At 45.6% G+C, this 27,762-nt stretch overlaps 2 protein-coding genes across 2 annotated transcripts in view; both read right to left on the bottom strand.

The window, feature by feature from the left end:
- The window catches only part of LOC144329055 (uncharacterized), a 30,340-nt gene extending 22,710 nt beyond the window's left edge, over window positions 1-7,630 (bottom strand). The window contains exon 1 of the mRNA XM_077935550.1: window positions 7,449-7,630. The gene's annotated coding sequence lies outside the window, so the exon portion shown is untranslated. The remainder of the gene's footprint in view (window positions 1-7,448) is intronic.
- Window positions 150-27,762, bottom strand: LOC114605720 (uncharacterized). The gene is made up of 4 exons (XM_077935583.1): window positions 27,573-27,762; window positions 25,487-25,629; window positions 22,014-24,374; window positions 150-2,562 (listed from the first exon to the last, which is right to left on the bottom strand). Exons 3-4 carry the CDS (start codon window positions 24,024-24,026, stop codon window positions 685-687), a joined length of 3,891 nt encoding a protein of 1,296 aa, XP_077791709.1. The 5' UTR covers window positions 24,027-24,374; window positions 25,487-25,629; window positions 27,573-27,762; the 3' UTR covers window positions 150-684.

Below are 27,762 nucleotides of genomic sequence, written 5' to 3'. Positions count from 1 at the left end.
AGTGAAAAATACGGTTATATGGTTTGTCTTTTGTGTGAGTCTGTTGACATAAATCAAGGGTTCCACTCTGACTGAAGCTCCTTCTACAGTCCATACCCTTAAATGGTTTCTCCCCTGTGTGAGTCCGTTGATGTGTTCTAAGGCTTCCATTTTCACTAAAGCTCTTTCCACACTCGATACATTTAAATGGTTTCTCCCCTGTGTGAGTCGTTGATGATTTCTAAGGCTTCCACTATTACTAAAGCTCTTTCCACACTCAATACATTTACCGTATTTTTCGCCCTATAGGACACATTTTTCCCCTCCAAAAATGAAGGGGAAATGTGCGTGCGTCCTATGGGGCGAATGCAGGCTTTCGCTGAAGCCTGGAGAGCGAGAGGCATCTGTGTGCACCGACCCCTCTCGCTCTCCAGGCTTCAGGAAGCTATCCGCAAGCCTCGCGCGCCCAGCGGCAGCTCCCACCGGGTTCGCAAGGCTTGCAGGCGGCAGCCTGCAGCCCGAATCATGGGGCACGCTGCAGAGCCCGCCCCGTGCTTCGGGCAGATGTCCACAAGCCTTGCGCACCAGGTTCGCAAGGCTTGCAGGCAGCAGCCTGTTCTGGGGGATGGGGTCGGGGGAAGCCAGCCAGGAAAAAAATATTTTTTTCTTTATTCCCCCCCCCCCCAAAAAAAACCTAGGTGCGTCCTATGGGGCGAAAAATACGGTATCTGGTTTCTCCCCTGTGTGAGTCCGTTGATGTGTTCTAAGGCATCCTCTGTTACTAAAGCTCTTTCCACACTCCATACATTGAAATGGTTTCTCCCCTGTGTGAGTCCGTTGATGATTTCTAAGGTCTCCACTCTGACTGAAGCTCTTTCCACACTCCATGCATTTAAATGGTTTCTCCCCTGTGTGAGTCCGTTGATGTCTTCTAAGACATCCACTATCACTGAAGCTCTTTCCGCACTCTATACATTTATATGGTTTCTCCCCTGTGTGAGTCCATTGATGGTTCCTAAGCTTTCCATTTTCACTAAAGCTCTTTCCACACTCGATACATTTAAATGGTTTCTCCCCTGTGTGAGTCCGTTGATGGTTCCTAAGCTTTCCATTTTCACTAAAGCTCTTTCCACACTCGATACATTTAAATGGTTTCTCCCCTGTGTGAGTCCGTTGATGTGATCTAAGGCTTCCACGATCACTAAAACTCTTTCCACACTCCAGACATTTATATGGTTTCTCCCCTGTGTGAGTCCGTTGATGGTTCCTAAGATCTCCACTCTGACTGAATTCCTTTCCACACTCCATGCATTTAAATGGTTTCTCCCCTGTGTGAGTCCGTTGATGTCTTCTAAGATCTCCACTCTGACTGAATTCCTTTCCACACTCCATGCATTTAAATGGTTTCTCCCCTGTGTGAGTCCATTGATGTGATCTAAGGCTTCCACGATCACTAAAGCTCTTTCCACACTCCATGCATTCAAATGGTTTCTCCCCTGTGTGAGTCTGTTGATGATTTCTAAGGTTTCCACTCCGACTGAAGCTCTTTCCACACTCGATACATTTAAATGGTTTCTCCCCTGTGTGAGTCCGTTGATGTGTTCTAAGGAATCCTCTGTTACTAAAGCTCTTTCCACACTCCATGCATTTAAATGGTTTCTCCCCTGTGTGAGTCCGTTGATGTGTTCTAAGGTTTCCACTCAGACTGAAGCTCTTTCCACACTCGATACATTTAAATGGTTTCTCCGCTGTGTGAGTCCGTTGATGTGTTCTAAGGCTTCCATTTTCACTAAAGCTCTTTCCACACTCCATGCATTCAAATGGTTTCTCCCCTGTGTGAGTCTGTTGATGATTTCTAAGGTTTCCACTCTGACTGAAGCTCTTTCCACACTCGATACATTTAAATGGTTTCTCCCCTGTGTGAGTCCGTTGATGTGTTCTAAGGCATCCTCTGTTACTAAAGCTCTTTCCACACTCCATACATTGAAATGGTTTCTCCCCTGTGTGAGTCCGTTGATGGTTCCTAAGATCTCCACTCTGACTGAATTCCTTTCCACACTCCATGCATTTAAATGGTTTCTCCCCTGTGTGAGTCCGTTGATGTGATCTAAGGCTTCCACTCTGACTGAATTCCTTTCCACACTCCATGCATTTAAATGGTTTCTCCCCTGTGTGAGTCCGTTGATGTCTTCTAAGAGCTCCACTCTGACTGAATTCCTTTCCACACTCCATGCATTTAAATGGTTTCTCCCCTGTGTGAGTCCATTGATGTGATCTAAGGCTTCCACGATCACTAAAGCTCTTTCCACACTCCATGCATTTATATGGTTTCTCCCCTGTGTGAGTCCGTTGATGTATATTGAGGTGTCCACTCTGACTGAATTCCTTTCCACACTCCATGCATTTAAATGGTTTCTCCCCTGTGTGAGTCTGTTGATGATTTCTAAGGTTTCCACTCCGACTGAAGCTCTTTCCACACTCGATACATTTAAATGGTTTCTCCCCTGTGTGAGTCCGTTGATGTTTTCTAAGGCTTCCAATATCACTAAAGCTCTTTCCACACTCGATACATTTATATGGTTTCTCCCCTGTGTGAGTCCATTGATGTGATCTAAGTTGTGCACTCTGACTGAAGCTCTTTCCACACTCCATGCATTTAAACGGTTTCTCCCCTGTGTGAGTCCGTTGATATCTTCTAAGGCTTCCACTATTATTAATGTTCTTTCCACACACCATACATTCATATGGTTTTCCCCCTGTGTGAGTCCCTTTGTGCAATTTAAGGTTTCCACTCTGACTGAAATTCTTCCCACACTCCCTGCACTTAAAACGTTTTCTCTCTGTGTGAGTCCGCTGGTGTGTTCTAAGTTTTGAGTTGAAAGAGAATCTCTTTCCGCACTACATACCTTTGAATGGCTTCTTTCCTTTTTGTGTTCGTTGATGTGAACTATGTGTGCTCATTCAGTGATGCATATTCCACATTTCACACATTTTAATGGCTATTCCTAATGAAACGAAAGGTGCCCTGTCCCCCACAATTCTGTCTTCTCCATCACCTTTTTCAGAGTGGGCAGAAAGCAAATCCTGTTTGGGTTTCAAGGAAGAGAACAAAGGGAAAGAGAACACATCAACCGCCATTAGCACCTTCTCTTATTTCAACATCTCTTACATTCTCCCATGTCCTACCTATGTTCCCAATTTTTAGGAAATGAAAATGGTATGATGTCAAATGGTAGTAATGCATCAGGAACCTTTCAAGATCCTCAATCATCTTTAATAACACAGCATGATCTTGGAATACTGTTGTCCTGTGGGACTGCCTTTCAAATCAAGTGGTTGCCCCGTTTACACCTCTAGATCTTCATGAATCACCTGCACAGTCCCACTGACCTCAGGAGGTCCATATGGATTATTTTGGGAGACCCAGGCCTACATCTCTTCCAGGGACTGTGGTCTGGGTCAGTCAGAGAACTAGTGACAAGGCTTGGTGCTTGGGGTCAGCTGAATGGGTGCTCAGGGAAGCTCCTGTTCTTGGAGATGGACCTCCATCTACATGCCTCACATTGCATGGAGAGAGCAGAAGAAGCAGAAGGAAAGCAGATGGCACATGGGAATCCCAGACGGAAACACCCACCCCAAAGGTTCTTTATAATGATGATGTGCTGCCTGATCCTGTGCTTGTCTTCTGACAGAGGACTATCCTAATCTGAAAGGCAGGATATTCAAGGCAAGGAGATAACTGTTCTTCATGGTAGGTAGACATATTGGTCTGACACAGTTGAAGTAAAAAAGTAAAAAAATAGTCCAGTTGCACCTTAGGTTCTAGATATAAGCTTTTGTGTGCATTCACAGTTCTTCATATAGTGGGAGATGGTAGTAGGAGTACCCTTCTGAGAAAAACCCCACCCCACCCTCCCACGATATACAAGGGTCTGGTGACATCTGTGTCGGTGCATCTGAAGAATTGTGCATGCACACGAAAGCTTATACCTAGAACAATCTTAGTTGGTCTCTAAGGTGCTACTGGACTATTTTTAAATGTTTTATTTCAACTGTGTCAGACCAACACAGCTACCTACCTGAATCTAGATGTCATGGGGTGTTGGGGAGCAGTAGTTCCTTTGGTGGGGGACATGTCCTGCACCTCCTGGGGTCATTTTTCCACCCTTGGTCCCCACCCTGCACTCAGCTCTCACCTGTGGCTTCCAGAAGCTGTCAGCATGCAACAGGGGTTCAAGCAACGGCTTCTACCAGCCGGCTAAACCAGGTGTGGAAAGCTGATGGGTCTCAAATCCTTGGGGGGCTGGGGAATTCTGCTGCACCTGAAGTCAAGCCCTGGTGGATGGAGAGGAGGAGAACAACCGTGAATCCCACAGTCCTGAAGGCAGATTCTGCCCGTGCGGAAGAGGAAAGTGAAGGGCAGGTGGGGCACGTCCACCTGGAGGCTTGTTATCTAGTCCCAGGGTTACTCTGACTTTGAATTATATATAAATTACAGTATTGAAATGCGCCTGCTCCCACTTCATAGTCTGATATTACTCTACTCTGCTTGTCTGTTTCTTACTTGAGTGCTGTTTTGGTTTGCTAAGTCAGGGTTTTACTGTGAGTTACATTTTTGCTATTTTTTGGGTCCTGTCATGCTTATCTGTCTTCAGTAATAAATTTCTCAGCTGATTTCCCCCCCCCCCGCCTCTGAGTGTTTTCTCCTACTCTGCTACCTATACATCAATCATTATGGAGGAGCAAGATCTGCAACCTAAAGCCCTCCTCAGCCTCGGCCCTGTGAACCTGACGGAGCATCTTTACCCCAGTCGTTCAGTCCCGACAGGGAGGTCCGCCTCCGAGAGTCTTCTGCTGGTTCCCTTGCAGTTAGAAGTGAAGTTCCAGGGAACCAGGCAGAGGGCTTCCTGCCCCATGGAATGCCCTCCCTTCAGAGGGCTAGGAAACAGGCAACTATCTGACATTTAGAAGACAGCTGTATCAGGAGGTTTTTAATTTTTGGATATTTTACTGTCTTGTATATGTACTGTAGGGACGCAGGTAGCGTTGTGGGTTAAACCCCAGAACTTAGGACTTGCTGATCAGAAGGTCGGCGGTTCAAATCCCTGCGACAGGGTGAGCTCCTATTGCTCAGTCCCTGCTCCTGCCAACCTAGCAGTTCGAAAGCACATCAAAGAGCAAGTAGATAAATAGGTACTGCTCTGGCGGGAAGGTAAACGGCGTTTCCGTGCTCTGCTCTGATTCGCCAGAAGCGCTTAGTTCTGCTGGCCACACGACCCGGAAGCTGTACGCCGGCTCCCTCGGCCAATAAAGCGAGATGAGTGCCGCAACCCCAGAGTTTCCCGCAACTGGACCTTCCGGTCAGGGGTCCCTTTACCTTTACCTATATGTACTGTAAGCTGCCCAGAGTGGCTTGGGGAAGATACTAATAGTATAACATCTAGAGTGGTGCCTCGGGTTACAGGCGCTTCAGGTTACAGACTCTGCTAACCCAGAAATAGTACCTTGGGTTAAGAACTTTGCTTCAGGATGAGAACAGAAATCCTGCTCTGGTGTGTAGGGATATTGCGGAGTGGACAGTGGGGTCCGGAGGGAGACACTTTCCACCAGCAGGCAGCCACAATCTGCCTGCACGCGTGACCTTGGGGTGCAGGGCAACCCCCCCCCCGGACAAGCCACAGCTGTCTGTACATCGTTCCACCTCTGCCTGACCTTTTGCGATCTCAGCAGTTTGCGGTGTCCTGTCAATAAAAGGAGGCTCCACAGGAATGGCAGCAGCTCGCTTCAGCCCACCTGTGCCCAGCTCACATGATGATCAACACCTGTCTTGGGCAGCAGGAGGCCCCATTAGCTAAAGTGGTGCTTCAGGTTAAGAACAGTTTCAGATTAAGAACAGAGCTGCAGAACGAATTCAGTTCTTAACCCGAGGTACCAGTGTACTATTATTATCATCTTGTGATTTTTTGTAGTTATTTTGGAATTCGTACTGCAATATTAGCTTACGAAATGTTATGGGTGGAGAAAATCACAGGGTTGCCGTAAATTATAATCCCACCCACAAACTCTCATTCACACACAGTCTGTAAATTTGGGGATGTCACACACCTCACCTGTGCTAATACTGGCAGTCTTTGGCCTGCACAGGCACACCCAGTGTGTAGAGCCTCCAGCCCCAGGCACTGTCTATCATGAAAATGGGTCCTTTGACTGGGAAGATTCATGCAGTCGCTGTCATCGGATGATGATGGGTTGTATCTCAGCTTGTCAGTCACTCTGACATTGGCTACAAAGAATGAGAGGAACAGAAATGCTTTTGAGGTGCAATTTCCATTTCATGGACTCTGCACCCCTGTTTCTGAGGACAGGTGTACATTATCCTCATCCTCAGTGGAAAAGACAATAAAGATGGCAGCCTGAGAGAGAGGAAAAGGTTTCTGGCTGCTTCCTGGGTGGGATTGCGGAAACCAAGAGCCACTTCTGAGAAGGCCTCCCCCCTCCCCTCTTCTTCTCGGGATTTCCTCTCCTCTCCAGGGGACCAGTGGTTGGACTGGGCAGAATCGCTGTGTCTGGACAGGGCAGGGGCTTATGGGGTGGGAAGAGGATGGAGATTGCAGGAAAATAGGGGTGGGGGGACAGGACCCCCACTTTCCAGGGATCCCTCTCTGGTCGCCTTGAAGGGGGCATTCCTGGGCGGGAGGGAGAAGCCAAGGCGTCCCCTCCGGAGATTCCCCGAGGAAGGCACGATGGAGACCCCCCCAAGAGTGGTCTTCCTATCTCCCCCCCCTGCCAATGCTGCCCTTCCTCCCCCCCCAAGTCCTTGACCCCCTCCCTCTCTCCCGGAGTCTCCCCTGCATCCGGAGGCTTCCTTGGCACCACTCCCCCCACGTCCTGCGCCCCCATCTCTCCAGCCGGAGGGGCCCCCCAAGACGAGCCAGGAAGGGACAGGGGGGGTCTCTATCCCTCGTGCCCGTTAACCCTTTCGTGGCCCACCTCTCTCTAGGAGCCCCTAGCGCTCCGGTTATTCCCAGCGGGCGCCACGATGGAGACTTCTCCCCAAAGACTGGTCTTCCTATTCCCCCCCCCCGCTGCCCTTCTCTGACCCAGGGATGCTCCCCTCCCTCCCCCCATTCCTCGACCCCCTCCCTCTCTCCCGGAGTCTCCCCTGCACCCAAAGGTCCCCTTGGCTCGGGTCACCCCTCGCCCTGCGCGCCACACCTCTCCATTCCCGCCCCCCCCGACAGGAGCAAGGGAGGGACAGGGGGGTCTCTATCCAGGCGCCTCCCTCACCCCTTAACCCTTTCCTGACCCGTTTCTCCGCGCCCCAGGGAGTCCTCGTAGGTGGGCGCCCCATCTCCGCCCCTTCGCAGCACGCGTGCCGGGATCCAGGCCCCACGGAAGGCGCTTGGGGAGCTGGAGGGGTCTCTGGGTCCTTTTCTCCCCTCTCCCCCCCCCCCCCCGGACCCCTTTACCTCTTTGTCCTCGCTCCGATTCTCATTTCTTTCCTGCAACATCCACGTTGGGCGGGGATCCTCCTCTTCCCGTCCTCCTCCCCCCCCCCCCAGCTACGCCGCAGAGCAGCAATCCGGAGTGGACGCTCCACTTGCGGGAGAAGCAGGCAGGTTGGGAGGGGGGCTCCCCCCTCATTTCCGGAGCGAAGCAGGATTGGAGGAGGAGGAGGAGGAGGAGGAGGAGGAGGAGGAGGAGGAGGAGCAATGTATTGGGGGTGTGATTTGGGATTGTGTGGGCGGGATGAGAGAAGGATGTGCCGGGAGGGGAGGGAAAGTGTTGAGCGGGTGGGGGGGGAGGAGGAGAGGAAATCCCCCCCCCCGGTCTTCCTTCTGGGGGATCAGGAGAGGGGGGAGGGGCTGATCCCGACAATCCAACAGCGAAGTCACAAAATGAGTTCTGCATGGAAATCAGATCAGACTCCGAGTTCGTGTTTTGGCAACATGACAGGTCTGTCCATCGGGATCCCTGAGGATTCCTGCTCGCTGCCTTTTCCTGGCCAGCCTGAGAGATCACTGGAAAGGGAGGATTTCTTGACTCCAGAATCCATCACCGCAGACCCGTTTCATCCAGGCCTAGAGATCTGCTCTTTGGACAAGTCTGTTTGGATCATGTGGATCATCAATGGATCATATCGATCATCCAGGATGCCGTACCCATCTCGGGGGGGGGGGCTCAGGATGACTCTCCTGCCACGTGACTGGGGGAGTCTGGGGGCTGACGGGGGTCAGACAGGGCTGATGTTTTGCTCTCCTTACTATTTCAGCTCAGGTTTTACTGCAATGGGTGGATTCATTGAGGAAACGGGGCTACGTTGCAAAGAGGCCAATGTGTGTATTTTGTTACCACCCAGTGAGTTGTGTTGCAAAGGCCATTTGCAGAAAGGCTCCTATTGTATCACCTGCGGCCACATGCCGGAGTTTGGGTGTTTTGTGGAAATGTGTCTCTATAAATGCACTTATCCCCGTGCATTTATAAAGACATTAAATCCCATGAGATGTGCAAACTGGCTTCTCTTGGAAGCACCACTCTGCAGCCCGGCCTGATGCATGCTTACTTAGGAGTAACCCCTACGCGGCTCAAAGGGATTTGCCGTTCCATCTGATGCACGCTTACTCAGAAGTAAGTCCCCATAGTCGCCTTTGGCTGGACTTGACCAGGGGTCCTTTACCTTGGGTAACAGGGGCCAGGAGGGGCCAGCCCCAGCCCCTGCTGGCTGGTCACATCTTCCACGCCAAGAAACTGGGCAGAGCCTTTAGGAGCCTCTGGCTGAACCCGCGGCTCTTCTCCCTGGCACCGCCATCTCCACGCAGGTGCCCCCTAGGCAGATGGGCCTGCAGTTCCCCTCAGTGCCAGCCAGCACGATGCCTGCACTCAGAACACCTGGAGGGCACTGGCTGAAGTCTGGGAGCCATCGGTGCCAATGCGCAGCTGCTTTGCTTTTCCTTAGCCTGGCGGACATCAACACAGCACCCTACAGCGGGGGGTCTCTTGTTCAGATGCCCTCCCTGGGGAAGAGTCGTTGGCCACAGGAAAGTGTGCCAGGAGGGGCCATTGAGAGGGCAGTACAGCACAGCCAGTGGGGAGAGTGCCTTCCTTGGGTGGGGTGGGGGGAGCTTGGATGGCCCCCTGCCTGTGATGCTTAGCTGAGATTCCTGCTATGCTGGGGGTTCAACTAGATGACTCAGGAGGGCCCTCCCTACTTTACAGTTAGAAGCCCCCGCACTGCCCACTCCACACCACCCAGATGGGACTCTCTTCTCCAACCCCACAAGGCCATTCCTCTGTCTGGACGGGGAGGGGGAGATAAGGTTCGCCAGCACTGCAGCCCCTAACTTCCCCTCCTCACGTTTCAAGCTGGGGCAGAGATGCAGATGCTCCAGGGTCTGGGCTGGCCACAGGCCCCCATGGGCGTGGATGTTGAGCCTTTCCTTGGGAGGGGGGGGGTGTTATAGAAAAATCTAGGTGCGAGGCTGCTCAGTCCCCCAGCTCGTCGGGCTGACCCTGCGGGTCCCTGTGGAATAAAGGGAGGAGTCCAGCCAACTGGAGCAAATAAAGAGGGATTGCAAGGAGAGAGATTGCAAGGAGCTCCAAAGGGACTTCTCCAAATGGGGTGAATGGGCCGAAAATACGGTTCATTGTCAATGAGATTAAAGTGATGCATGTTGGGACAAAAAAACCCTACGCCCATTAATATCATGTACAGGCTCATGGGTCTGAATTGGATTTCTCTGTGTGCTCTGGGAGACCAGGGGGGAGGGGAGCTGGTCACAGCAGGAGGGGGGAGTCTCCCTGGATGCTTCAGCAGCCGGCCTCCTCTGGGTCTCCTGGCCCCCTCCTCTCCTCCCTCTGAGTCTGAACTGCTCTCTGCCCCAGCCTCTTCCTGCTCACCAAACCCTGTTTCCTCCTCAGCTTGCAACACCTCCCCTCCCGTTCTGCTCCCTTTCCTCCCTCTTTCTGCTCACTGCCATCCCCCCACCAGTCCCCAGGATCTAAGCCTTCTTCCCTTGTAGGTCCCCCAACTGGTGCCTCCCCCCCTGCACCCAGCTGTTCCATGACAGCAAAAGCAGAAACAACAGTGCAATCAGTATGATAGCAGTATGCACTGTGGGCCTCTGGTAGGAAAACTCCCTAGCAGCATGACTGAATAAAAACTTCTGGGACTATGGAAAAATACTACCTTCCCCAAACCCCAGAATAAGGAGGAGCTCTGGGGTTGCCCCATGGGGTTCAAGAGTGAAGATGGGCCCATCAGGAGACTTCCCTGGTCCCTGCAGCCCCTCCGTTCCCCTCTTGCAATTAGGCTTGGGGGGAAATCACCCATTAACTTACAGGATTATCAGTTTTCTTCAGAATGGTTAGGAGGCAGGGATGAAGTTTGGGTGAAGAATCAGTGCTTGGAGATCATGCGGTGGGGGGATGACAGAGTTTGGTGCAAAAACCGTCTTGCATGCTTGAGTAGAGCAACTCCAGGGCATGAGCCAAGTAGCAGCAGGGTAGGGGCCACGTGCAGAGCAAGTCCCACACTGAGGTCAAAAACACACACAGAGGCAGCAGGACTTCTTCAGGAATAGTTTACTGAGCTTTCAAAGCATACAGTTCTCACTGGGTCCCCAGTGAGGCACAAAACGTAGCTCCTGAGAGCAAATCCAGTTTCAGCAATATTAAAATACAGCACACAGGATATCCAAGTCAGGCACACAAACCGGCAGAAGGGAGCAAGGGAGGAAAGAGGCTTGGAAGGACACAGGGCAATGGATGTGCGACTTTCGCTTCCTGTCGTCTGGGAGGGAAGTCAGGAACTCGGCATCTGCAGGGGCTTCACGAAGAAAAGCTTTCTGCCAGCTGCCTCCAGGCAAATGAGCATCCCAGAAATCCAGATTCACCAACTCCCCCTCACTATCAAAAGGTACCTTACATCTAAAATTATACTCACTAGAGTGAGATGTTACCTTCATTATTTCATTACTATACAATTTTACATATAAACACCAGAACTTCAAATACATGACATGCTTTTAAGATGGATTTCCTGCTGAGTTCATTGCTGGGAACAAAAGAGTGGACTCTGAAAGGAACATGTCCCACACTCCATACATCTAAATGGGTTCTCCTCTCTGAGTCCTTAGATGTTCCTTAAACACTCCATTATCACTAAAGCACTTTCTGCAATCTTTCCCTTTAAACAGCTTCTCCTCTTTGAGGGTTGATGGGTTTGTAGGGTGTCAGCTGTTAAAGTTCTTCCTGTCCATGAGTCTGTGGATGTAGGACTTCCACTAGGACTGAACCTCTGTCTACTTGACATTTATAGGGTTTCTCTCATGTGGGAGTTTGTTGATGTAAATCAAGGGTTCCACTCAGACTGAAGCTCCTTCCAAACTCCATACATTTAAATGGTTTCTCCCCTGTGTGAGTCCGATGATGTCTTCTAAGGCTTGCATTGAAACTGAAGCTCTTTGTATTGATGGAAGAGATTCATAAAGACCAAGCGGGCTTTCTCCCGGGAAGACACTTGTCTGATAATTTGAGGTACATAATTGATATTTTGGAAAAACTAGAAGTGAATATAAACACTAAAGCAGTTCTGATATTTGTGGATGCGGAGAAAGCTTTTGACAACATCTCTTGGAGTTTCATGAAGAAGAACCTACAGGGGATGGGGGTAGGCCAAGGTTTTGAAAATGGTATAGGTGCAATATACTCTGAACAAAAGGCTAAATTAATTGTAAATAATGTGGTGACGGAAGAATTTAAGATAGAAAAAGGGACACGACAGGGGTGCCCAATCTCCCCACTGCTTTTCATATCGGTCCTGGAGGTTCTGCTGAATATGATTAGAAGGGACCGGTTGGTTAAAGGTATACAGGTCGGAGCCAAACAGTACAAACTGAGAGCATTTGCAGATGATTGACGTTACAGGAGCCAGAATCTAGTACTAAAAGGGTTTTAGAATTAATTCAAGAATTTGGTCAAGTGGCAGGATTTAAACTGAACAAGCTAAAAACTAAGGTTTTAGAGAAAAATTTAACACCAATTGAAAGAGAGAGGTTTCAGAATGAGACAGGCCTGACTGTGGTTAAGAAAGTGAAATACTTGGGGATTAATATGACAGCCAAAAATGGTAACTTATTTAAAGATAATTATGAAACATGTTGGACAGAAGTGAAAAAAGATTTAGAAATTTTGTCAAATTTGAAGCTTTCACTGTTGCGTCGTATTGCTGTGATAAAAATGAATGTATTGCCTAGAATGTTGTTTTTGTTTCAGACCTTGCAAATTGTGGACAAGATGGACTGTTTCAAGAAGTGGCAGAGAGATATCTCTAGATTTGTCTGGCAGGGCAAGAAGCCCAGAATAAAATTTAAGATATTAACTGATGCAAAGGAAAGAGGTGGATTTGCCCTGCCAGACTTTAAACTTTACTATGAATCAGCAGCTTTTTGCTGGTTGAAAGAATGGCTACTTCTTGAAAATACTGACATTTTGGATCTAGAAGGCTTTAACAACGTATTTGGATGGCATGCATATTTATGGTATGATAAGGTCAAAGCACATAAAGCATTCAAAAATCATATTGTCAGGAAAGCATTGTTTAATGTTTGGATAAGATACAAGGATTTATTGGAAAATAAAACCCCAAGGTGGTTGTCACCGATGGAAGCGAAAGCTCTGAAAAGGCAATGGACAATGGTTCTGGGATCGAAACCGGGGAAGGGAGGGTGGCGTTTGGAAATCCAAAGGCTGTTTGATTTTTTTTAATTTTTTGTTGTTATTAGTATAAAAATGGGGAATCCGTGGAAGGGAAACTGGGTTGACCTTAGAAGAAAAAATTTTTAAGTATAAATGATTGATGTATATAAGTTAAAAGTTGATATGTAAACTGAATTAAATATGATAACAAATTAAGGCTAAAAATTTAGGGGTAAGAACTTGTTGGATAAATATTTGGACATGGAATACAAGAAGGGGAGGTGAGGGGAAGTTCTGGAAGAAAGTTATTGAAAATTTGGATTATAAAGGGGGAAATTTTCTTTTTTGTTCTTTTTTCTTTTTATCTTTTGTACTACTTGAAACTTTAATAAATATTATTTAAGGGAAAAAAAGAACATTGGCTTCCAGGTGGAAAAATCAAAATTAGAAACAGAACTGTTAGAACCCAAAACTAAGATTTTGTCAAAGATGTATAACTTGCTGTTGAAATGGAATACTCAGGATGAAATGGTGAAATCTGCTATGATTAAATGGGCACAAGATGTTGGACATAATATTATGTTTGCTGACTGGGAACAGTTATGGACCACAGGTATGACGTTTACGGCATGTAATGCCCTAAGAGAGAATATTATGAAAATGATTTATAGGTGGTACATGACCCCAGTCAAGCTTGCAAAAATTTATCATTTGCCCGATAATAAATGCTGGAAATGTAAAGAAACTGAAGGTACATTCTTTCACCTTTGGTGGACGTGCCCAAGGATTTATTTATTTTTAAAATATATTTATTGAAATTTTAAATAATAAAACTAACTTTATAATCAACCAGAAAAAAAGAAAACATTATCACATTCAAACAGAAACAGAAAAATACAGCAAAAAAACATACAAAAAGTAAATAAAAGAAAAACAGAAAAACAGAAAAACAGAAACATGAAAATCCAATTTTTTACTTATTATTTTTATAACCTTCTTTCCTGACTTCCTCACACCTCCCTTTTCTTTTACACACTCATATTCAGCAGTACCTTACCTTCTTTCAAATCTTATTCTATATTTATACTTTCCAACCTATTATGTCTCCAATTTTCCTTTCCTTGTAAGTCCATTTTTACCTGTTCTTTATAACTTAATCCCTTTGTGCCATTTAGTTTAAATTTGACATAATATTATTCAATTCTTTTTCACCCTTATTCTTTTAAAACATTTTTTACATATTCCTTTCAAATATGTCACTAATGCCATATTATCTTTATAGCCTGAACATCATTTTAACATTCAAACACTTTGCAATGTTTTTGCAGGTAGTCTTTAAATTTCTTCCAGTCCTCTTCCACTAACTCTTCTCCCAGGTCTCGGATTCTGCCAGTCATTTCTGCCAATTCCATGTAGTCTATCACTTGCATCTGCCATTCTTCCAGAGTGGGTAAATCTTGTGTCTTCTAGTACTTTGCGATGAGTATTCTTGCTGCTGTTGTTGCATACATAAAAAAAGTTCTGTCCTTCTTTGGCACCAATCGGCCGACAATGCCCAAAAGGAAGGCCTCTGGTTTCTTAAGAAAGGTATATTTAAATACCTTTTTCAGTTCATTGTAGATCATTTCCCAGAAAGCCTTGACCTTTGGGCACATCCACCAAAGGTGAAAGAATGTTCCCTCATTTTCTCTACATTTCCAACATTTATTATCAGGCAAATGATATACTTTTGCAAGCTTGACTGGTGTCATGTACCACCTATATATCGTTTTCATAATATTTTCTTTTAAGGCATTACATGCCGTAAATTTCACACCGGGGGTCCATAACTGTTCTCAGTCAGCAACATAATGTTATAACCAATGTCTTGCGCCCACTTAATCATAGCTGATTTGACCGTTTCATCCTGAGTGTTCCATTTTAACAGCAAGTTATACATTCTTGAAAGTACCTTAGTTTTAGGTTCTAACAATTCTGTTTCTAATTTCGATTTTTCCACCTGGAAGCCTATTTTTTTATCCATATTAAAAACCTCTCTAATTTGATAATAATGTAGCCAATCTTGCACTTTATCTTTTAATTTCTCAAAACTCTGCAATCTCAATGTGTCTCCATTTTGTTCTAATATCTCCCAATATTTCGGCCACTTGGCCTCCATATTGAGTCTGTTCAGAGCCTTAGCTTCCATGGGTGATAGCCACCTTGGGGTCTTGTTTTCTAATAAATCTTTATATCTTATCCAGACATTAAACACTGCTTTCCTGACAATATGGTTCTTGAATGCTCTATGAATTTTAACCTTGTCGTACCACAGATATGCATGCCACCCAAACGCATTGTTAAACCCTTCCAAATCCAAAATGTCAGTGTTCTCCAGAAGTAGCCAGTCTTTCAACCAGCAGAATGCTGCTGATTCATAATACAACTTCATGTCAACTTCTCGGTAGTGGCGCCCGTCCTGTGGAACGCCCTCCCATCAGATGTCAAAGCGATAAACAACTACCTGACATTCAGGAGACATCTGAAGGCAGCCCTGTTCAGGGAAGTTTTTAATATGTGACATTTTAGTGTATTTTTTATCTTTGTTGGAAGCCGCCCAGAGTGGCTGGGGAAACCCAGCCAGATGGGCGGGGTACAAATAATATATTATTATTATTATTATTATTATTATTATTATTATTATTATTATTATTATTATTATTATTATTATTATTATGTCTGGCAGAGCAACTCCCCCTCTTTCTTTAGCATCAGTCAATATTTTAAATTTTATTCTGGGCTTTTTGCCCGGCCAGACAAACTTAGAAATGTCTCTCTGCCACCCCTTGAAACAGTCCATCCTGTCCACAATCTGCAAAGTTTGAAACAAGAACAGCATTTTTGGCAGTACATTCATCTTTATGGCAGCAATTCAACCCAACAAGGAAAGCTTCAATTTTGACCAAATTTCTAAATCTTTTTTAACCTCTGACCAACATTTTTCATAATTATCTTTAAATAAATTCAAATTTTTGGCCGTCATATTAATCCCTAGATATTTCACTTTCTTCACCACATTTAAATCTGTCTCCTTCTGAAACCTTTCTTTTTCCATTGTTGTCAATTTTTTCTCCAAAACCTTAGTTTTTTGCTTGTTTAATTTAAATCCTGCCACCTGACCAAATTCTTGAATCAGTTCTAAAACTCTTTTCGTACTAGATTCTGGCTCCTGTAATGTCAAAACCAGGTCATCTGCAAAGGCCCTGAGTTTATATTGTTTAGCTCCGACCTGGATTCCTTTAATCAACCGGTCCCTCCTAATCATGTTCAAGAGCACCTCCAGGGCCGAAATAAATAGCAATGGAGAGATAGGGCAACCCTGTCGTGTTCCTTTTTCAATTTTAAACTCTTCTGACACCACGTTATTAACTATCAATTTTGCTTTTTGTTCTGAATAGATTGCGTCTATACCATTTTCAAACCCCCGTCCCACTCCCATTCCCTTAAGATTTTTCTTCATAAAATTCCAAGAGATATTGTCAAAGGCCTTCTCCGCATCAATAAAAATCAAAACTGCTCTTGTGTTAGTGTTTGTTTGCAATAACTCCAAAATATCAATAATGTTCCTTGTATTGTCAGACAAATGTCTACCTGGGAGGAAGCCTGCCTGGTCTTTATGGATCACTTCATTTAACACTCTTTTTAATCTGTTAGCTAAAATATCTGCAAAAATTTTATAATCCACATTTAAAAGGGAAATGGGACGGTAGTTCTTGAGTTGTGTCTTCTCAGCTTCAGATTTTGGTATAAGTGTGATGAAAGCTTCTTTCCACGACTCCGGTGCCTTCTTCCCCTCCATAATCTCGTTGCACACCTCCTTTAATGGTTGAATTAAATAGTCTTTCAAAGTCTTATAATACTTGGAGGTTAACCCATCCGGCCCTGGAGACTTGCCCAGTTGCATGTTCTGAATGGCACCTTCAATCTCCTGTTCCGTTATCTTATGGTTCAATATTGTCTTGTTTTCTTGAGATAGTTTTTGTAATCCATTAGTTCTTAAAAATTGGTCTATATCCGTCTCTTTCTGCGGCCCCTGGGTATAAAGTTGTTTGAAGTATCTCTGGAAGCATTTTCTAATCTCCACAGGATTTGGATATTTCTCCCCTCAATCTCAAGATTGGTAACCGTGTTCAACTTCTGTCTTTTTTTCAACTGCCATGCTAGCAGTTTTCCACATTTATTAGCCGATTCAAAGGTCTTTTGTCTCATTTGTTTGATTTTCCATTCGACTTCCTGATTTATCAATTTCATATATTGTACTTGATATAATTTAATTTCTCTCAGAATCTCCTGTGACTTTGGTTTCAATCTTAATTTTTTCTCTCCTTCTTTTATTTTCTCAAAAATTCTGTCTTTTTTCTCATTTTGGGTTCTCTTTTTTATTGCATTCTGTTGTATCAGACACCCCCTCATCACCGCTTTACTTGCATCCCAGATTATTCTTTTTTCCACTGTGGTTTTCAAGTTTACTTCAAAGTAGTCCCACAGGTTCTTTTGGGCCTTCTTGACAATCTCTTGGTCTCTTAATAAGGTGTCATTCATCTTCCATCTGAAGGAGCCAGTTAAATTTAATCTCATTTCCATCTTTACTGCATTATGGTCGGAGCAGGTTTTTGGGCAGATTTCCACCTTTCTAGTCTTGGGAGCCAATCCTCTAGTTATCCATATTTGGTCAGTTCTTGTCCGTGTCATTTTGGCTTCAGAGAAGAATGTCCCTTCTCTTCCTAAGGGGTTTTTTGTTCTCCAAATGTCAATCAGATCCATGTTGTCAGTTAGTTCAAAAAAAGTTTTTGGTAGCCTGCCCTCTTTTGTTATGCTTTGACTTTGCGCTTTATCCATATTCGTAGATACCACCCCATTCATGTCACCCATCATAATGATGTTATTATAGTCCACATAATCCAGCATTGTCTCATGCAACTTCTTGTAAAATTCCGACTTCCCCTCATTTGGTGCATAAATTCCCAAAATCAAAAGAATTTCTCCTTGTATTTGAATTTCAATTGCCAAAATTCTTCCTTGCTCATCTTTAAAAAGAAATTTTGGTGATAGGCTTTCTTTTGCATAGATAGCAACTCCTCTCTTCTTCACTCTATCAGATGAAATAAATTCTTGACCCAGTCTCTTATTGATTAAAACTTTCCTATGGAGCCTAATCACATGTGTTTCCTGTAGGCAAATTAAGTCTAATTGTTCCTTTTTTAATAAATGAAAAATCTTCTTCCTTTTCTCAGGGGAATTAAAACCATGAATGTTCCAACTTAGTAGTTGCAGAGACATGTTGAGATAGTTCTATTCTCCCTTTGGCGGTGGTATCACTTTCTCAGGCTCATCAGAACCCAAAGGTGTAGGTATAAAACTTAGTGGTCCAGATCCTGAGGCTCTTGATTCTCCTTCTGTCCCTTTCTGAAGGTCTTCTCCGTAGTCAAAACAAAAAAAAATCCTTCCAGTAGCACCTTAAAGACCAACTAAGTTAGTTCTTGGTATGAGCTTTCGTGTGCATGCACACTTCTTCAGATACACTGAAACAGAAGTTGCCAGATCCTTCTATATAGTGAGAAGGTGGGGAGGGTATTACTCAGAAGGGTGGTGGGAATGGGTGATTGGCAGATAGCTGTGATGAGCCTGTTGACGACTCTAAACGACTGCAATAGGTCTTACAGGAAAAAGCAAGGGGTGAGAAGGTGAAAAATGGCTTTGTCATGTATAGTGAGATAAGAATCCAATGTCTTTGTTCAGACCAGGTCTCTCCATGGTTTTAAGTTTGGTAATGAGTTGCAATTCAGCAGCTTCTCTTTCCAGTCTATTTCTGAAATTCCTTTGTAGTAAAACAGCTACTTTGAGATCTTGTATAGAATGTCCTGGGAGATTGAAGTGTTCTCCTACTGGTTTCTCTGTCTTGTGATTCTTGATGTCCGATTTATGTCCGTTTATTCTTTGGCGTAAGGTTTGGCCTGTTTGTCCAATATAGAGAGCTGAAGGACACTGTTGGCATTTGATGGCATATACAATGTTAGACGATGAGCAATTAAATAGTCCTGAGACGGTATGTGTGATGTTGTTGGGGCCAGTAATGGTGTTGTCCGGGTGTATGTGGCAGCAAAGTTGGCATCTGGGTTTATTGCAGGCTCTGGTGCCAGTGTCCGTGTTAAGTCTGGTTGTAGTATTATTGTGGGTTAGGAGTTGTTTAAGATTGGGTGGCTGTCTGTAGGCAATGAAAGGTCTTCCTCCCAGAGCTTGAGAAAGAGAACTGTCATTGTCCAGGAGAGGTTGTAGATGTCTGATGATGCGTTGTACTGTTTTAACTTGGGAGCTGTATGTGATGACTAGAGGTGTTCTGTTATTTTCTTTTTTGGGTCTGGGGTCTGTCTTGCAGCAAGTTCTCTCTGGGTATCAGTCTGGCTCTGTTGATCTGTTGTCTAACTTCATCTGCTGGGTATTTTAGTTCTAAAAAGGTTTGCTGTAGATCTCTTAGGTGAGAGTCTCTGTCTGTAGAATTGGAACAGATACGGCTGTAACGTAGTGCCTGGCTATATACAATGGACTGTTTGGTATGTTTGGGATGGTAGCTAGAGGCATGTAGATATGTTTGTCGGTCAGTTGGTTTACGGTATAAGGTGGTGTCTATGCGCCCATCCTGTATTTTTATAGTAGTGCCCAAAAAATGTATTTCTTGCATAGATTGATTCATTGTTAGGTTGATTGTGAGGTGAAATCATTGAATTTCTGGTGGAAGGTGTCCAGGGTCTGTTGACCATGTGTCCAGATGATAAAAATATCATCAATGTATCGCAGGTACAAGAGAGGTTTGAATGGGTAGGAGTTTAGGAAACATTGTTCTAAATCTGCCATGAAGATGTTGGAATACTGTGGGGCCATGCGGGTGCCCATTGCTGTGCCGCTGATCTGAAGGAACAGGTCATCACCGAATTTGAAGTTGTTGTGGGTAAGGACAAATTGGCAGAGTTTGGTGGCAAAGTCCGCTGTGGTTTTATCTGAAATGGTGTTCTGAAATGGTGGGAACACACTACAGCACTGTGGTCCTCTGGTGGGAAAACTCCTGAGAAGCATGATTGAATCAAAAATTCTGGGACTATGGAAAAATACTATCTTCCTCAAACCCCAGAATGAGCAGGAGCTCTGGGGTTGCCCCATGGGTTGCATGAGCGAAGATGGGGCCCCCAGGAGACTTCTCTGATACCTGCAGCCCCTCCTTCCCCCTCTTGAAATTAGGCTGGGGGGGAAATCCCCCATTCAATTTCAGTATTTCAAGTTTTCTTCAGAACGCGCAGGGCAGGAGGCAGCGAAAAAGTTCTGGTGAAGAAGCAGTGCTGGGAGATCATACGGTGGCAGAATGACAGAGTATGGTGCAAAAACCAAAGGTACTTTCATCTAAAATTATACTCACCATTGTGAGATGTTGCCTGATTTCATTATTATAGTTTTACATATAAACACCAGTTACAGATTGGTAGCCGTGTTGGTCTGCCATAGTCAAAACAAAAAAAATTCCTTCCAGTAGCACCTTAAAGACCAACTAAGTTAGTTCTTGGTATGAGCTTTCGTGTGCATGCACACTTCTTCAGAAGAAGAAGTGTATCTGAAGAAGTGTGCATGCACACGAAAGCTCCTACCAAGAACTAACCTAGTTGGTCTTTAAGGTGCTACTGGAAGGAATTTTTTATATATAAACACCAGAACTTCACATATACCTCATGCTTGTAGGAATGATTTCCTGCTGAGTTCATTGCTCAGAGTGGACTCTGAGAGGAAGACGTCCCACACTCCATACATCTAAATGGGTTCTCCCATGTGAGAGTCCCTAGATGTTCCTTAAATAAAGGTAAAGGTAAAGGGACCCCTGACCATTAGGTCCAGTCAAAGACGACTCTGGGGTTGCGGTGCTCATCTCACTTTATTGGCCGAGGGAGCCGGGCTACAGCTTCTGGGTCATGTGGCCAGCAGGACTAAGCCGCTTCTGGCGAACCAGAGCAGCGCATAGAAGCACCGTTTACCTTCCCATCAGAGCGGTACCTATTTATCTACTTGCAATTTGACATGATTTCAAACTGCTAGGTCGGCAGGAACAGTGACCAAGCAACGGGAGCTCACCACGTTGTGGGGATTCGAACCACCGACCTTCTGATCGGCAAGTCCTAGGCTCTGTGGTTTAACCCACAGTGCCACCCGTGTCCCTGTTCCTTAAATACTCCATTATAAAGAAAGCACTTTTTGCAGTCTTTTCATTTAAACTGCTTCTCTTCTGAGTTTGTTGATGGTCTGAAGGGTTTCAACTCTTAAAGTTCTTCCTGTCCATAAGTCTGTTGAATTTGAACTTCCACTAAGAGTACTTTCCTGATTTTACCGTATTTTTTGCTCTATAAGACTCACTTCTTCCCTCCTAAAAAGTAAGGGGAAATGTGTGTGCGTCTTATGGAGCGAATGCAGGCTGTGCAGCTATCCCAGAAGCCAGAACAGCAAGAGGGATTGCTACTTTTGCTGCGCAGCAATCCCTCTTGCTTCTGGGATGCAGAATATTTTTTTTCTTGTTTTCGTCCTCCAAAAACTAGGTGCGTCTTGTGGTCTGTTAAGTCTTATAGAGTGAAAAATACGGTTATACGGTTTGTCTTTTGTGTGAGTCTGTTGACATAAATCAAGGGTTCCACTCTGACTGAAGCTCCTTCTACAGTCCATACCCTTAAATGGTTTCTCCCGTGTGTGAGTCCGTTGATGTGTTCTAAGGCTTCCATTTTCACTAAAGCTCTTTCCACACTCGATACATTTAAATCGTTTCTCCCCTGTGTGAGTCGTTGATGATTTCTAAGGCTTCCACTATTACTAAAGCTCTTTCCACACTCAATACATTTACCGTATTTTTCGCCCTATAGGACACATTTTTCCCCTCCAAAAATGAAGGGGAAATGTGCGTGCGTCCTATGGGGCGAATGCAGGCTTTCGCTGAAGCCTGGAGAGCGAGAGGCATCTGTGTGCACCGACCCCTCTCGCTCTCCAGGCTTCAGGAAGCTATCCGCAAGCCTCACGCGCCCAGCGGCAGCTCCCACCGGGTTCGCAAGGCTTGCAGGCGGCAGCCTGCAGCCCGAATCATGGGGCACGCTGCAGAGCCCGCCCCATGCTTCGGGCAGATGTCCACAAGCCTTGCGCACCAGGTTCGCAAGGCTTGCAGGCAGCAGCCTGTTCTGGGGGCTGGGGTCGGGGGAAGCCAGCCAGGAAAAATATATTTTTTCTTTATTCCCCCCCCCCAAAAAAACACTAGGTGCGTCTTATGGGGCGAAAAATACGGTATCTGGTTTCTCCCCTGTGTGAGTCCGTTGATGTGTTCTAAGGCATCCTCTGTTACTAAAGCTCTTTCCACACTCCATACATTGAAATGGTTTCTCCCCTGTGTGAGTCCGTTGATGATTTCTAAGGTCTCCACTCTGACTGAAGCTCTTTCCACATTCCATGCATTTAAATGGTTTCTCCCCTGTGTGAGTCCGTTGATGTCTTCTAAGACATCCACTATCACTGAAGCTCTTTCCGCACTCTATACATTTATATGGTTTCTCCCCTGTGTGAGTCCGTTGATGTGTTCTAAGGTTTCCACTTTTACTAAAGCTCTTTCCACACTCGATACATTTAAATGGTTTCTCCCCTGTGTGAGTCCGTTGATGGTTCCTAAGCTTTCCATTTTCACTAAAGCTCTTTCCACACTCCATGCATTTAAATGGTTTCTCCCCTGTGTGAGTCCGTTGATGTCTTCTAAGATCTCCACTCTGACTGAATTCCTTTCCACACTCCATGCATTTAAATGGTTTCTCCCCTGTGTGAGTCCATTGATGTTTCCTAAGGCTTCCATTTTCACTAAAACTCTTTCCACACTCCAGACATTTATATGGTTTCTCCCCTGTGTGAGTCCATTGATGTGATCTAAGGCTTCCACAATCACTAAAGCTCTTTCCACACTCCATGCATTCAAATGGTTTCTCCCCTGTGTGAGTCTGTTGATGATTTCTAAGGTTTCCACTCCGACTGAAGCTCTTTCCACACTCGATACATTTAAATGGTTTCTCCCCTGTGTGAGTCCATTGATGTTTCCTAAGGCTTCCATTTTCACTAAAGCTCTTTCCACACTCCATGCATTCAAATGGTTTCTCCCCTGTGTGAGTCCGTTGATGATTTCTAAGCTTTCGATTTTCACTAAAGCTCTTTCCACACTCCATGCATTCAAATGGTTTCTCCCCTGTGTGAGTCCGTTGATGTCTTCTAAGATCTCCACTCTGACTGAATTCCTTTCCACACTCCATACATTGAAATGGTTTCTCCCCTGTGTGAGTCCGTTGATGATTTCTAAGGTCTCCACTCTGACTGAAGCTCTTTCCACACTCTATGCATTTAAATGGTTTCTCCCCTGTGTGAGTCCATTGATGTGTTCTAAGGCATCCTCTGTTACTAAAGCTCTTTCCACACTCCATACATTGAAATGGTTTCTCCCCTGTGTGAGTCCATTGATGTTTCCTAAGGCTTCCATTTTCACTAAAGCTCTTTCCACACTCCATGCATTCAAATGGTTTCTCCCCTGTGTGAGTCCGTTGATGATTTCTAAGCTTTCGATTTTCACTAAAGCTCTTTCCACACTCCATGCATTCAAATGGTTTCTCCCCTGTGTGAGTCCGTTGATGTCTTCTAAGATCTCCACTCTGACTGAATTCTTTTCCACACTCCATACATTGAAATGGTTTCTCCCCTGTGTGAGTCCGTTGATGATTTCTAAGGTCTCCACTCTGACTGAAGCTCTTTCCACACTCTATGCATTTAAATGGTTTCTCCCCTGTGTGAGTCCGTTGATGTGTTCTAAGTATTGCACTCTGACTGAAGCTCTTTCCACACGCGATACATTTAAATGGTTTCTCCCCTGTGTGAGTCCGTTGATGTCTTCTAAGATCTCCACTCTGACTGAATTCCTTTCCACACTCCATGCATTTAAATGGTTTCTCCCCTGTGTGAGTCCGTTGATGATTTCTAAGGTCTCCACTCTGACTGAAGCTCTTTCCACACTCTATGCATTTAAATGGTTTCTCCCCTGTGTGAGTCCGTTGATGTGTTCTAAGGATTCCACTCCGACTGAAGCTCTTTCCACACGCGATACATTTAAATGGTTTCTCCCCTGTGTGAGTCCGTTGATGTCTTCTAAGATCTCCACTCTGACTGAATTCCTTTCCACACTCCATGCATTTAAATGGTTTCTCCCCTGTGTGAGTCCGTTGATATCTTCTAAGGCTTCCACTATTATTAATGTTCTTTCCACACACCATACATTCATATGGTTTTCCCCCTGTGTGAGTCCCTTTGTGCAATTTAAGGTTTCCACTCTGACTGAAATTCTTCCCACACTCCCTGCACTTAAAAGGTTTTCTCTCTGTGTGAGTCCGCTGGTGTGTTCTAAGTTTTGAGTTGAAAGAGAAGCTCTTTCCGCACTACATACCTTTGAATGGCTTCTTTCCTTTTTGTGTTCGTTGATGTGAACTATGTGTGCTCATTCAGTGATGCATATTCCACATTTCACACATTTTAATGGCTATTCCTAATGAAACGAAAGGTGCCCTGTCCCCCACAATTCTGTCTTCTCCATCACCTTTTTCAGAGTGGGCAGAAAGCAAATCCTGTTTGGGTTTCAAGGAAGAGAACAAAGGGAAAGAGAACACATCAACCGCCATTAGCACCTTCTCTTATTTCAACATCTCTTACATTCTCCCATGTCCTACCTATGTTCCCAATTTTTAGGAAATGAAAATGGTATGATGTCAAATGGTAGTAATGCATCAGGAACCTTTCAAGATCCTCAATCATCTTTAATAACACAGCATGATCTTGGAATACTGTTGTCCTGTGGGACTGCCTTTCAAATCAAGTGGTTGCCCCGTTTACACCTCTAGATCTTCATGAATCACCTGCACAGTCCCACTGACCTCAGGAGGTCCATATGGATTATTTTGGGAGACCCAGGCCTACATCTCTTCCAGGGACTGTGGTCTGGGTCAGTCAGAGAACTAGTGACAAGGCTTGGTGCTTGGGGTCAGCTGAATGGGTGCTCAGGGAAGCTCCTGTTCTTGGAGATGGACCTCCATCTACATGCCTCACATTGCATGGAGAGAGCAGAAGAAGCAGAAGGAAAGCAGATGGCACATGGGAATCCCAGACGGAAACACCCACCCCAAAGGTTCTTTATAATGATGATGTGCTGCCTGATCCTGTGCTTGTCTTCTGACAGAGGACTATCCTAATATGAAAGGCAGGATATTCAAGGCAAGGAGATAACTGTTCTTCATGGTAGGTAGACATATTGGTCTGACACAGTTGAAGTAAAAAAGTAAAAAAATAGTCCAGTTGCACCTTAGGTTCTAGATATAAGCTTTTGTGTGCATTCACAGTTCTTCATATAGTGGGAGATGGTAGTAGGAGTACCCTTCTGAGAAAAACCCCACCCCACCCTCCCACGATATACAAGGGTCTGGTGACATCTGTGTCAGTGTATCTGAAGAATTGTGCATGCACACCAAAGCTTATACCTAGAACAATCTTAGTTGGTCTCTAAGGTGCTACTGGACTATTTTTAAATGTTTTATTTCAAGTGCGTCAGACCAACACGGCTACCTACCTGAATCGAGATGTCATGGGGTGTTGGGGATAAGTAGTTCCTTTGGTGGGGGACATGTCCTGCACCTCCTGGGGTCATTTTTCCACCCTTGGTGCCCACCCTGCACTCAGCTCTCACCTGTGGCTTCCAGAAGCTGTCAGCATGCAACAGGGGTTCAAGCAACGGCTTCCACCAGCCGGCTAAACCAGGTGAGGAAAGCTGATGGGTCTCAAATCGTTGATGGGCTGGGTGGGGAATTCTGCTGCACCTGAAGTCAAGCCCTGGTGGATGGAGTGGAGGAGAACAACCGTGAATCCCACAGTCCTGAGGGCAGATTCTGCCCGTGCGGAAGAGGAAAGAGAAGGGCAGGTGGGGCACGTCCACCTGGAGGCTTGTTATCTAGTCCCAGGATTACTCTGACTTTGAATTATATATAAATTGCAGTATTGAAATGCGCCTGCTCCCACTTCATATTCTGATATTACTCTACTCTGCTTGTCTGTTTCTTACTTGAGTGCTGTTTTGGTTTGCTAAGTCAGGGTTTTACTGTGAGTTACATTTTTGCTATTTTTTGGGTCCTGTCATGCTTATCTGTCTTCAGTAATAAATTTCTCAGCTGATTTTTTTTTCTGCCTCTGAGTGTTTTCTCCTACTCTGCTACCTATACATCAATCATTATGGAGGAGCAAGATCTGCAACCTAAAGCCCTCCTCAGCCTCGGCCCTGTGAACCTGACGGAGCATCTTTACCCCAATCGTTCAGTCCGGACAGGGAGGTCCGCCTCCGAGAGTCTTCTGCTGGTTCCCTTGCAGTTAGAAGTGAAGTTCCAGGGAACCAGGCAGAGGGCTTCCTGCCCCATGGAATGCCCTCCCTTCAGAGGGCTAGGAAACAGGCAACTATCTGACATTTAGAAGACAGCTGTATCAGGAGGTTTTTAATTTTTGGATGTTTTACTGTCTTGTATATGTACTGTAGGGACGCGGGTGGCGTTGTGGGTTAAACCCCAGAGCTTAGGACTTGCTGATCAGAAGGTCGGCGGTTCAAATCCCTGCGACAGGGTGAGCTCCCGTTGCTTGGTCCCTGCTCCTGCCAACCTAGCAGTTCGAAAGCACATCAAAGAGCAAGTAGATAAATAGGTACCGCTCTGGCGGGAAGGTAAACGGCGTTTCCGTGCTCTGCTCTGATTCGCCAGAAGCGCTTAGTTCTGCTGGCCACACGACCCGGAAGCTGTACGCCGGCTCCCTCGGCCAATAAAGCGAGATGAGTGCCGCAACCCCAGAGTTTCCCGCAACTGGACCTTCCGGTCAGGGGTCCCTTTACCTTTACCTATATGTACTGTAAGCTGCCCAGAGTGGCTTGGGGAAGATACTAATAGTATAACATCTAGAGTGGTGCCTCGGGTTACAGGCGCTTCAGGTTACAGACTCTGCTAACCCAGAAATAGTACCTTGGGTTAAGAACTTTGCTTCAGGATGAGAACAGAAATCCTGCTCTGGTGTGTAGGGATATTGCGGAGTGGACAGTGGGGTCCGGAGGGAGCACACTTTCCACCAGCAGGCAGCCACAATCTGCCTGCACGCGTGACCTTGGGGTGCAGGGCAACCCCCCCCCCGACAAGCCACAGCTGTCTGTACATCGTTCCACCTCTGCCTGACCTTTTGCGATCTCAGCAGTTTGCGGTGTCCTGTCTGTAACCCTTTCCCATGAGACGTTTGTCTCCATTCATCATACATTGAGCAAGGGGGAAATGACGCTGTGGAACAGGTGCCAAAATAACTTTGTACCACCCCACGATTTTGGGACGGAAGATGTAAAGGCCACAGCCCAAAAATGTATTTGCCTGGCTTGCATACTTGTGTCAATAAAAGGAGGCTCCACAGGAATGGCAGCAGCTCGCTTCAGCCCACCTGTGCCCAGCTCACATGATGATCAACACCTGTCTTGGGCAGCAGGAGGCCCCATTAGCTAAAGTGGTGCTTCAGGTTAAGAACAGTTTCAGATTAAGAACAGAGCTGCAGAACGAATTCAGTTCTTAACCCGAGGTACCACTGTACTATTATTATCATCTTGTGATTTTTTGTAGTTATTTTGGAATTCGTACTGCAATATTAGCTTACGAAATGTTATGGGTGGAGAAAATCACATGGTTGCCATAAACTATAATCCCACCCACAAACTCTCATTCACACACAGTCTGTAAATTTGGGAATGACACACACCTCACCTGTACTAATACTGGCAGTCTTTGGCCTGCACAGGCACACCCGGTGTGTAGAGCCTCCAGCCCCAGGCACTGTCTATCCTGAAAATGGGTCCTTTGACTGGGAAGATTCATGCCGTCACTGTCATCGGATGATGATGGGTTGTATCTCAGCTTGTCCGTCACTCTGACATTGGCTACGAAGAATAAGGGG

Source organism: Podarcis muralis, chromosome 10 (genome assembly GCF_964188315.1).
Source record: "Podarcis muralis chromosome 10, rPodMur119.hap1.1, whole genome shotgun sequence".
NCBI lineage: Eukaryota > Metazoa > Chordata > Lepidosauria > Squamata > Lacertidae > Podarcis > Podarcis muralis.
This window is presented reverse-complemented; position numbering and strand designations above follow the sequence as displayed.